Below are 11,736 nucleotides of genomic sequence, written 5' to 3'. Positions count from 1 at the left end.
CACACACACACACACACACTTTTTACTGATGTCAGGCCTTGTTTGTCAGTGACCTATCAATCTAAAGCTAAGGTTCCCCTTGCTTCTGATGTGCAGTCACTTTTCCTGCTGCTTCAGCTCAAAAAGCTCCTGCTGCTGCAGAGGATACATTCATTACAGTTATTAACCTTAAAAGAGATTTATTAGTCATGTAGTGCTCTTTAAATATATCTGAAATACACTGAATTACTTTACAGAGGGAGTGTATTTATTACAACCTTAAATTGTATTTAACTTTTGAAATTAAATTACTGTAGTTTGCTCTGTCTGCCACCAGATGGTGCTGTCAGGTCAACAAAGCTGCTCTGAGCAGCGCTGGGCCTTGATTCATGAGCTCATGCTTAATGTAGACCTGACTGATCCTTGGGTTAATGAAAATATCTGTGTCAAAAACATTCTAGCAATATCTCAGACAGAATAATATTTAGCAATCAATCCAGCTGTGAATAGTAGGCTTCAAACAGCCCACATTATATATCTGCATTAATCTGGGAGGAATATCTGGTAAAGTCCATTCACCTTTTGTTCAACTGTAAACCAAATGACCCTCAGTCCTGTGTCAATGACCTCGGCTGAGATGACAGAGAGCCATACATGTGTGCTCTGTTAGTCTTGCTGCTGTGTTGGAGGAGCATCAACCTTTCTGAGGTCTGCAACCTTCCTCACTCATCTACCGCCAACATCACAGCCCTGTCTCAGCATAGCAACAGAGCAATATCATTAGGGTAATCCAAGCTGTCGCTGTGGTTACCCTTAAAATTGTGGCAAGCTACCTCAATGTATACCCTATTTTGTTTCCATAGTAACAGCATAGTTGACCTTGGAGGTGCGACATCCTGCTGCTAGCGGAGGTTGAGGGTTCAGGGCTTGTTTGAAGTTGTTTATCAGGGATGTTCAGTCAGTGATCAGTTCTCAGGCATGAAACAAACAGGTCTTTTTTTGTTTTTCCCCTTCCTTTTTATTCCATTTCCTCCCTGTGGTTCTTTCTTTTCCCTCACTGTCCCCCTTCCTTTATCCCTGGAGAGAGCTAATACAAGCAGTCAGCTGGTCCCTCCTCCTTTCCCGTCTCCCCCTCCTCCCTTTCAGTCTCTCTACCAGCACCTCCTGCTAACCACCACCCCACCCTTCAGCTCACTGACAGGAAGCAGGAGGCAACTTCACCTCGCTCTAGATGAGTGGGAGCTCAGCTCTTAGCTGAGTGTGAATGTGTTATCAGGTTTGTCTTCAGAGGAGGACGTGGAAGAGAGTGTGTGTGCATGCGTGACATCTCATTTCCATCCGACTTCCACATACTGGTTGTGTCTCTGACTGGGTCCACTGAAAATCAACTGTGCACTGACAGCCATGTGAGTGTGGGCGGGTGGATCTGTGTGAGACGGCTCATTTCACAGTTAATATGAGTGGGGAGGCGACACAGCATGGCTGTCTTTATCTCTTCTTAGCCCCCTCCCTTTTTTATCTCTCACTTTTTTCCTCTCTTCTCCTTTCACATGTGTTTGCGTAGTAGAGGGGAAGCGCCATGTACTAGAAATGTGTGCACATGGCTATTTAAAGGGGAAGGTAGAGTGTGTGCTCCACGTGTGTGTGTTTGTGTGTGTGTGAATGTGGAGCGTACCATATGAGGTGGTGTGGACTTTGGAGGGGTTTCAACAGAGTGGAGTAGAGCAGGGGTTCCAGCTGTGGATCTGTCAGTCAGTAAGGATGGTGCAGCGCTTCAGTCTTCGTAGACAATACTCCAAGGTAAGCTTTCAACGGACAACCATTTCTGTGTCTTCATATGGTGGAATTTTGTTTATGAGAAAAAGCAGATTGGTATGAGCTTTTGGTTGCAAAGAAAAAACAAAAAAACCTGGTGATATCTTCTTTATAATGAATGAATGAATGAAGCATTGCTCTAGAATTTCTTTCCCTTTCATTATCTTTGTCATCTATTTCTTCAGTCTTATGATAAGCAGTTGTTTTTTGTTGCTTGATGAGAGGTTTGATTTTGTTCTTACAAAAGTGTTATTTGCACCCGTTATACTTTTTAAGAATAACCAAGTTTTTTTTTTTTAATTGTCTGCTTACTGTTAGTTTATTTGTCATATTAACAGGGCTTGTCTGTCTTCTGATCTAATATCAGCTTTTAATAAACATTAACTCATGCTGAAGTGTTAAGAATTACAGTCTGTAGAATCGATTCAAGCCCTCACCAAGGGTGGTTATTACTGTGCACATTATGTTTGATTGTTTCTGATTAGGGAGCATTTATGACTTGCTTTCAACAGCAAGCTGTAAAGCTGTCTTCCGCAATTGTCCCCAGGTGGTAGTGCGGGTAAAGAGCTTGGATGGGTCGTGTTAAGTCAGGATTATGTTTTTGTTCAGAGCCTGCTGTTCGGCAGCTGCTGCTCAGTCTGTGACATTAATTACAGTTAGCTCCAGATTAACTAATTGATCTAGTTCAATTTTCCTTGATTATTTTTATTATTTTGTTTTGCTGATGGATGCATCTGTCAGAAATTTTCAATATAATCCAATTAGTTCCTAGATACAATGTGGCAGCAGATTCACTAAGCTTGGACATTTGCATGTAGTGCACATTAGAAATCTTATAGTTGGGAGGTTCAGTTCTGTAGGTGATGTCCAAAGACTGCACTGATCGATAGCCAGACTATAAGCTCATTTCAATAATGTCACTTTTCTGTCTAGAGCTGCGAGAAGGTGGGGTACGCCCTGGACAGGCCGTCAGTCCTTCACTGGGTCAAATAGAGATAAACAAGACAGATAACTATTCACACTCACACCTAGAGTCAGCTTAGAGCTGCCAATTAACTTAGCATGTGTGTGTTTTTGGTCTGTGGGAGGAAACCAGAAGGGTTTTTTTTAATATATAAATAAATGCTCTTTGGTTTAAGACTTTCAAAACATAAAATTCTTCCAAAGGTTGCGGTCAGCCGAGTAGGCCTATCCTTATATTCTGCTTGTTAAGGAGTTATAGTTTCTCCAGTTAAATAAGTATCTTGTATGTCAGCTTGGCAGTCATGTTGGTGACTTTCTCTTCTTGGTTTTCCAAATAAATCGAGCAAAGAATCTTTTCCTTCACACATTCTTTCGCTGGTGCTGCACAAAACCTTTGTATCCGCTGCACAACAACAACTACAGCCATGTCTGTTCCCAAAATGAAACCTTGCTTATTTTAAGCTGTAAATTATTGTGTAATTATCAGTAAATTGTGCAACGCAAAGCTTAGCTTCTTGTACTCACTTCTACCCATGCTGTGGGTAAAAATGTGCAACTGAGCAGCATTCAAGTATTACTATATTACCTCTTCGTATTTAATGTCAATGCAGACAATAAAGGAGCTTTGCTACACATGAAGGATTGTCTCATCATTATATCTCAGATGGATAAAATAAAGTGGAAACAAAAGCAGGTAGAAGGTGTGAACTGCTGCGGGATTCTAAGGGTTTTAATGCCAATATGTGACTGCAGGAAATGGGGCGGAGGTACTGGTGGAATATGAGCTACCAAATGGAGATGAAGCTCAAAGCCAAGTCTTCAGGCTCTCACACCATAAGATTTTTATCCCCGAGAGAGACTGAAGCAGTGTTTGTCTTTAGAAATCACAGCTTNCCCAGGGCCTGTCTGCAAGTTGTTCCCTCCAGGAGTGAGATAATAGGAATTTTTGGAAAAGAGGGGGTTGGGTAGGTGACCTTTTTCTTTCCCTGAAGCCACATCTCCACCTGCCTTCCTGCTCATCCTTTGTTTTCTGTTGTCGGTTGTTATAATATAAGGAATTCTCTCGAAACAAAACACCTCAGACAAGTGTTTTTCTTATTCATGCGGGATCTAGAACTAAGAAAGCTCTCCATTGGATTTGAGATGATAATTCTGTATATTAGAGTGCAAATTTTTTACTTTAAGACTTAGATAGAGAAGTAGTGAGGTTTTTTTTTTTTGTTTGTGACCCTAAATTGTCCCCTGAATTTCAGAATATTTTAGCTTAAGTTCCACTGCAGCAGAATTTAAGCTGCCTGGTCTTCAAGATTGTGTGCAAAACCTGATAAATGTCGAGGTGAGTTGGCCTTAGATGACAATAAAGTCTATGAAATTCAACACACCTTGGTGGTTACAAGGCTTTCCATTGACAGCACTTTGAGTGATTGGAGTTGAGTATTCTTTATTTAGGAAGTTCTCTACCTGGGTTAGGTTCTGTTTATATGTTTGTCACTGAATTAAGCTTGATCTTTTGATTTTTGTCATCACTTTTGGTCTGAATTGTGCTTTTAAACTGCCATGTTGCACCTTTTTTAAAAAAAAAGTCTTCAGTCCTTCATTTGATAGAGAAAGAACCACTTTTTTTGCTCTACATAACTGATTTTGTAAACTTTCAAGTAGGTCAAATAGCTTCCTATTAAGCAGTGTTCTGCTAAAAAAATTTGAAGCGGAGGTTTTTCTTTTGATTGCAGATGAATAAGTGTTTTGAGCAAATAAAATCCACCTGAGTGGGATATTATATTATAACACTATCAATTGAAGGAAGATAACTCTAAATAATACCATTTTTAACAACAGGAAATGGCAAGACCATCACTAAAAGATTATCTAAATGTGAAATGTATGCACTCCATCAGGATTTAGCACATCATGACCTGAGTTGTTAACATTTACTTTCTCTTTGTTTTCCAACTTTTGTACTTGGCTGCTTGAGTATAGGTAAAAATACTCAATTACACAGAGGAAAATTCTGCGTCTTAATGCAAATTGGGTGTAATTGTATGATTTTTCTTATGCACCATTAATCTTATGCCGAAGATCTGATTATCCTGACAAAAATGAAGGAGCTTATGTCGGCGCACGTTATGCTCAGTTAAAACTGCAACAGTATGAAAGATAATGTTATTAAAAAGTTATATTAAATCTAACTGGATTATTAACTTGCTTACAGGAAGAATAATTATTTTAATATTGTAAGATTTCAACCATGCATTAAAGGCATTGCAAACTATGAAATAAAACATAAAAATGTTACACTTTATGAAATGATGCAAGTACTTTAGTTACTTTAGTAGTTTTCCAGAGATATTGTTATGCAATTCTGAAATGCACTAAATGTAAATAAAACATTCTGTTGAATCTGCCAAATACTACATGGAACCTTATCTGTATACTATACTTAACAAATCTGAGCATGAATACAGTACCAGTACATTAAAACTGTCAGACTTCTCCATCCCAAACAGCTCTTTCATTGATGTCACAATTGTTGACCTATTTTCAGTCACTTTGGTTGTTTCCACAGGTAAACAGATGCAAGTGGCACTTGACAGCCATTAACAAATTTTTAATTTAATAATTTAAGGAGGCATTAACCATTGATATGAAAAAAAGAAATTGGCACAGATTTTGTTTCTTTATAATATATTTTTGACTGGTCTTCAGTTAATTGTTGCCACATATAATATTAAGTTACAAACATTATTTTCTACACAGTTTGACACCAGAGCCTCATTTATGAAGGCTTTAGGATGTGTTTCTTCCAGAGCTGTCACCTTGTAAGACAGCTGTGAAGAACAGGGTCAGTGGGAGGAAGAAATGGAACATCACCTGGTCCCTGAGGCTCGTTCTGTCCTTGTTAGTTTAACATCCTCATCACTGAGCTCTCATCATGTCCCACCCCCTCGGGCTACCGGCTGTGCGTTCAGGAAAGTCTTTCTGACCTTTGAAGCAGGACGCCATGGCTCGTCCTGGAATTACTTTAGCAACATTGAGTGTTTTGTAAACTGGCTAAAGACAACCGGAAGGTGTTGCTCTGTCACTTTTGCATGCAGCTGAAACAGCAGATGTATGTGAGAACTACCAAGTCAGGCTCAAACCACATTACCAGAAGAATGCACCTTAGTCCTGGTAAAGACAGGCGCTCTCAGTCACACCCGACTATAATCAAACAACCAAGTTTCAGCAAAGAGAGACACAGCCCTGGGAATAATGAAGCATGTGTTTTTAGTTGGAGGTGATGTCATCCCCCGCATGTTTACTAAGACCAGCCCATAGCAAGTTGTTTTTCAGGTAGTGTCTGAGTGTGCTCTTTGTAGGTTAGTCAGTCAGCATTACCTGAAATCAAACTGCAGTGTTTCAGTGAACTGAGGAGGTTTGTAGGAAAGATCCACCAATAAGTTTAGCAGGTCTCTGGTTTGTGACTTGTACCAAGTTTTGAAAAAGATTGAAAACTTGTTCTTACTAAATGAAAACAACTGGACTTCTATTCTGTAGCTGAAGACGTTTCGCTTCTCATCCGAGGAGCTTTCTCAATTCAGAAATAGAGAGTGTGGAGTTGAGCTTTTAAAGCTGAGATGTGATGTAAGCTGGATTGCTTGCAAATTGTTCTCACTCTCCTAACAATGGAGGCTCGTTAGAATCCTTGTTTGTCTGACTCACTGATGGGCCACTCTTGTCACATGAGTGCAGGTGTTGATTGGAGTGAAACTGACTGGGGATCAGGCCTAAAGCTCCATTATATGTTTTTGAAAGCTGAAATCTGAGACCTCCTCCTCTGTTTAATGTTGGTTTCTCCTTTTTGACATAGATGGCTTCTTTTACCCCCCTCTCGAACCATCTGTCTTCTCGGTCCAAAATATGAACATTTTGGTCCTCAAAGGAGTGTCCCTTATCCTTGAGGTGTAGGTGGACAGCTGAGTCCTGTCCAGAAGAGGTGGCTCTCCTGTGTTGAGCCATGCGTCTGTGGAGAGGTTGTTTGGTCTCTCCAATATAAAGGTCTGAACATTCTTCGCTTTCAGACCAGTTGTGTATTTCTAATTAAATAATGTGGACATCCGTGTTGCATAGACAATCATTGATCACCAGAGCAAACACTATTATTGACTGAGTTGAATATAATGGATGTCCTGTTTGGTCCTTTTGTTCAGGCTCATAGCTCTCTCCTTACTTTGATTACTTTCTGCTGGTGCATTGTGTGTGTCTGTTTGCCGTTTATAGTAGGTTGTTAAAGTAAGATGTTTGGCCATATATGGCACCAGCATATTTTTTTATTTGGTGTTTTAAATAATAATTTAATGTCAGTGTGTTTTACATCAGGCCCATCTGTATTCTTGCTGAATGGTTTGTGTAGCTGGGTTCTATAAAGAGTCATATTGTCAGAGTTTTAATGCAATAATAGTTCTAACCAAAGAAGCCTTCTGTTATGCTTTCCTAATATTTAATGTTTTTCTCAGTAACTTAGCTTGTGACGCCCTCACAGGATGTGGTTGAATTAGAAAATAGTTTCATTTGCTACTTGAGGGCAAATTTGTTTTGTGGAGAAAATTATCTTGTGGTTGTAAATCAGAAACTGCACCGATAAGACCTGAGTTCTGCAAGTGAGACTCCAAACCTGCTCTGATTGACAAATAAAGTTGCATCGGAAGGTTGGGGTCTCGATAACCCCACTGTGACCCCACTGCCCACCGAATAACTTATAGGTGCATGAGTAAGTATATTTAAAAAGTGCTGAATATAGTGTGTAAAGATGTATAAATGAAACACTGTATGAGTAAATGAGAAACTCTGTGAAGTGCTTTCCAGAATTTACAGAGAGTAAAAAGGTGACGTGCAAGTTGTGGATCAATAAAGGGTGACATTGGTTTTGCTTGTGTGTGTGTGTGTGTGTGTACTTGGTTTTTGTTACCTTTTTTGATACCATCACCGACCTTGTCAGGACCAGGTCCTAATATGGTGGAACATCCTTTTTGGGTTTGGGGTTAGTTTAAGGGCTTAGGTGTGAATTGGGTTTATTTTAGGGTTAGACACGTAATGGTTAGGTTTAGAGGAAGGGCCATGGTTAGGCTGCAGAAATGAGTGGAAGTTAATACATTGTCTTAATAAGGATAGAAATACAAACTTGTGTGTGTCTGCTTTGTTTGTCTGTCCTGTTTCCAAGATCTCATAAACCAGTGGACAAATTTTAATGAAACTCTCTGAAAGTAATCATTAGATGTACACTGAATGATTTGTAGCTCAGTCAAATTTACAGATATTGAGCTAAAGTTTGATGTGGCAGTAGCTGAGAGTCAGCTCACATCTATAAAGGCTGATAATCCGCTGTACTTCCAATAAAAGTAGTTATGTGAAGAGGTCTTGAGTCACCACAATAAAAACAAAACGATAAAAGAAAAAGATGATTAACTGATTAAAAAATGTTTTCCTGCCACAAGTATTTTATGACTCTGTTTGAGATTTATTGAAGAATAAAAAAATCTAAATCCTAAAATAAAACTGGCGTCACAGGCGTGACTTAATAGCAGCTCTGCCTCTATAAGACTTAAGACCTCAGCTAACTGCATACTCCCCTCCCATCCTGTGCCCCATGCCATAAAATGTAAATTTGGTTTTGCACTTTTTTCTCAATTTTGTCACCCTCTATGTACAGTATAGTAATCTGATTTACAAATGTGTGCATTTGTGAGGAACCTTGTGAGGCTTTGTGCTGAATCCACAATTAAACAGGAGGTTTTCCTTACTGAATAAGTGTATCAGCTGCTACACTGATTGTTCCACGTTTCACTTCTTCAGCAGTCTTTATGTCGTTAGTCAGACCTCCACCCTCTTTCTCTAGCTTTCATCCCCTCGCCGTCGCTCTCCCTCTCATCTGTGTCCAGTGCTCAAACAGTGGAGCCTGTCTCCATGGTAACAGGGTGATGTTCAAATGGGGGTCGAAGTAGCTTCACCCAGCCGAACGCTCACAGGTTCGCAGATATGGGCACATCATCCACCTGCCTCATGCAGTGACAACCTCTTGGAGCAAGAGGGAAAAAAACAAGGTTATCTAAAATTAGATTTAAGTTAAATTTGCCAAGCCTCTGATCTTTTGATTAAATATAGGTTTGTTCTAAATGTTAAAAGTAAAACTTATTTTTTGTCAAATTATTAAAATGACAGATATACAAGAAAATGACTTGATATCAGTGGGTAGTTGAATGCAATGGAAGTTCAGTTTTACTTAAAAAAAAAAACAAAAAAATTAAGTAAATACATTTTCTTTTCTTTTTTTTTATGTGTGTATGATTTTTAGTGTAGACCATATTCAAATGCTCATGACTTGCATGAAGTTGTGCTCGGTGCGTGCTTGAGCACCGTACCCAACTGTTTTTGTTCTTTTTGATGTCTCCTCAACCCGTTTAATTAGTCTGTTGAATATTCATATCATTGTACAGTCAGGCCAACGCCCTAATCGGGGTACCAGCTGCTCATAACATTCTCAACACAAGTCGCACGCTCATGCCTACACACAGAAAAAGGTTCAAAGTTAATTCAAAACATGTAGCAGCGTGTGTAAAATTAGTCTGAAGCCATTGTTGGGCCATTGGTATGAATGAATGGGCAAAGAGAAGGGGCTCAAAAGTGGTGGAATGTGTAAAATGATAATGTTGGTGTTTGTAAGTGACCTCTGGTCGTGTTCAGTAGGATGGATGAAGTCATGGGAAAGAGGGGAAGTCTTTTTTTTTTTTTCCCCCTCTCATGCAATTTTTTGGGTTTCTAACATGGGTCTAAATGAGGAAGAAGCCTGCTCTGTCTGTTTCTCTGCTTCTAATAATAGACTGATTTCTGAACCAGCGCTGATCAAGTTCACATTTCAAGGCTATTCAAACGTTCTGTTGCACTCTGTGTTCTTAGTGGGGAAAGAAAAATCTTCATAATTCAACTTCAGATGTAGAATTTCTCCAAATCTTTTTAGTTTTATTGAGATTTTATAGAATTCTTTTGTTTTCCTTTCTTTTTTGGTCTGTATTGAGGTTTTGTGCAGCTATGTATATGTCAGCAGTGAGTCACTGTTGGTCATCCTTTGTGTATTTATTTTTGGCCCGCAGCTGGTCCTTCCTCTTTGGGCTCATGGATTCATTTGTGTTCGTAGTGGGTTTGTGCATGTGTGTCTCTGTTGCTTTCTCAGCCATTTTAAGATCGCCACAAATTTACGCTCTGGTGACTGGTCCACCCTAACCCTGTTCCTCATTGTCGTCTTGTTAAATTCATGCCAGTCCGTTCTGCTTGCCTGATAATAAAACCTTTCTGATAATGTGCCATGTTTGTTTTTCCTCTCCTTTCTCAGAGACATCAGTGGGTTGTTTTCTAAAGGAAATTGCTTCTCATTGGAGTCGGTGTGTAGATAAAGCAGACAGACAGACTTAGAAAGGCCACGCTCTGCATCACTGCCTCTCCCTGCTCAGTCTCTATCAATTGTGGGACTGATAAATTATGGATGAGACCATAGATCGCTGAGCTCAGCTCTGCTCTACTGACCCACTTAGAGCACACATGGACAGACATTTCAAACCTGATCACACCCTCTGGGGAAATATCAGCATATTTTCCCTCCACTAATAACCAGAACTGTATACTTTGCGTTCTCATGCGTGTCAACCAGTAGGAATTCTAGGAATTTTTAATTTTCTCACAGTTTACTACCATTACCTCATCTGAAACTGAACAGAGGCATCCAAACATTTTCTTGTACAACCGTTTATAATTATCTAACAGCGTTTGCTATAATATCCATTTTTTCCTATTTAATGTCTTTGTTGACTCTTTAATTAACCACAATGATTAAAGCTACAGTGCTGTGCGACAGTGTTAGGCAGGAGTGGGGAAACCTCTGTAATGTAAGAATAATTTCACCTTTTTTTTGTGTGTTATTTATTATTATTACCATTATTAAATAACACACAAAAAATGAGCAGAAGAGAAATCTAAATTGAATCATTATTTGGTGAGACCAGTCTTTGCTTTCAAAGCAACATGAATTCTTTTAGGTAAACTTGGATAGTTTTAAAGGGAAATACTCATTATGTTGTACCAAACATCTTGGAGAACGAACCCCAGATCTTCTGTGGTTGTAGTTAGGCTCAAGTCATTCTGTCTCTTCATGCACCCCACAGGTTTCTGACAGGTCAAAGCTGTTAACACAACTGGACAAATTCTAATTTTTAAGGGACGGATGAATGATATGTCTTTCATCTGCCACATTAAGCTTAATGACCAACTACCGTGTCTACAGCCCTTAAGGTTGCTCATTTTTTTCTGCTCCTTCACAGAAAAAGGAGGCCTGTTACATGAAACTGTCTTCTACAACCTCACCTTAGTAGCATAGTTTGGGCGTTCCTCACCCAGTTTTCAGCCTCCAATGGCTGTTTGGGTTTCAGTTAATGACCTTGTTTCAGCGCACACAAAGAAGGGATGCTTATTAGGTGCTGTTTCGTGTAAGTGGTTGATTACTCATCTTACTAAATCCCTAACTTTATGCAAGTGTGCCTACAGTATTTGATGTTGTTTTGAAGGCACAAGGTGAACACACCAGCTGTTGATTTGAATTGGATAATTTTTTACTGGTAGCTCACAATGTATTTTGTTTAAAATTTATATTTGTGAAAGCCTTTTTACTCGACAGCATTGTTTCACATCAGCCCCAAACTGTTGCACAAAACTGTTCACCACTGTTGCTATTACCATTTCTTCTTTCAGTCCACTTAACACGCATGTCCTTCCTCTCGTGGTAATGAAATTACACGAGTCACACCCGAGTGTTTTGATGTGGCGGCCTAACCTGTCCAGAAATGGGGCTGCGTATTTGTCAGAAGGAAAAGTGATGGCAAAAGAATGCAATAACAAACAAAAACATGAGGTTATTGCCAGGAAGCTTGCCAGGAAACTGCAGACCAGACAGAATAT

At 39.4% G+C, this 11,736-nt stretch overlaps 1 protein-coding gene across 2 annotated transcripts in view; it reads left to right on the top strand.

Annotated features, from left to right (window-relative positions):
- Nucleotides 1-11,736, top strand: part of tmcc1a (transmembrane and coiled-coil domain family 1a) — a 43,698-nt gene that overhangs the window by 14,020 nt on the left and 17,942 nt on the right. The window contains exon 1 of one of the 2 annotated variants that reach the window (XM_017409719.3): nt 1,204-1,779. The exons of the other annotated variant lie outside the window; for it this stretch is intronic. Within the exon in view, the coding sequence (XP_017265208.1) occupies nt 1,642-1,779 (138 nt within the window). The 5' untranslated portion in view covers nt 1,204-1,641. Of the gene's footprint in view, nt 1-1,203; nt 1,780-11,736 lie in introns of those variants that run through there. 2 annotated transcript variants of the gene reach the window in all.

This window comes from Kryptolebias marmoratus, linkage group LG8, assembly GCF_001649575.2.
Source record: "Kryptolebias marmoratus isolate JLee-2015 linkage group LG8, ASM164957v2, whole genome shotgun sequence".
In the NCBI taxonomy this organism is placed as follows: Eukaryota; Metazoa; Chordata; class Actinopteri; order Cyprinodontiformes; family Rivulidae; genus Kryptolebias; species Kryptolebias marmoratus.
This window is presented reverse-complemented; position numbering and strand designations above follow the sequence as displayed.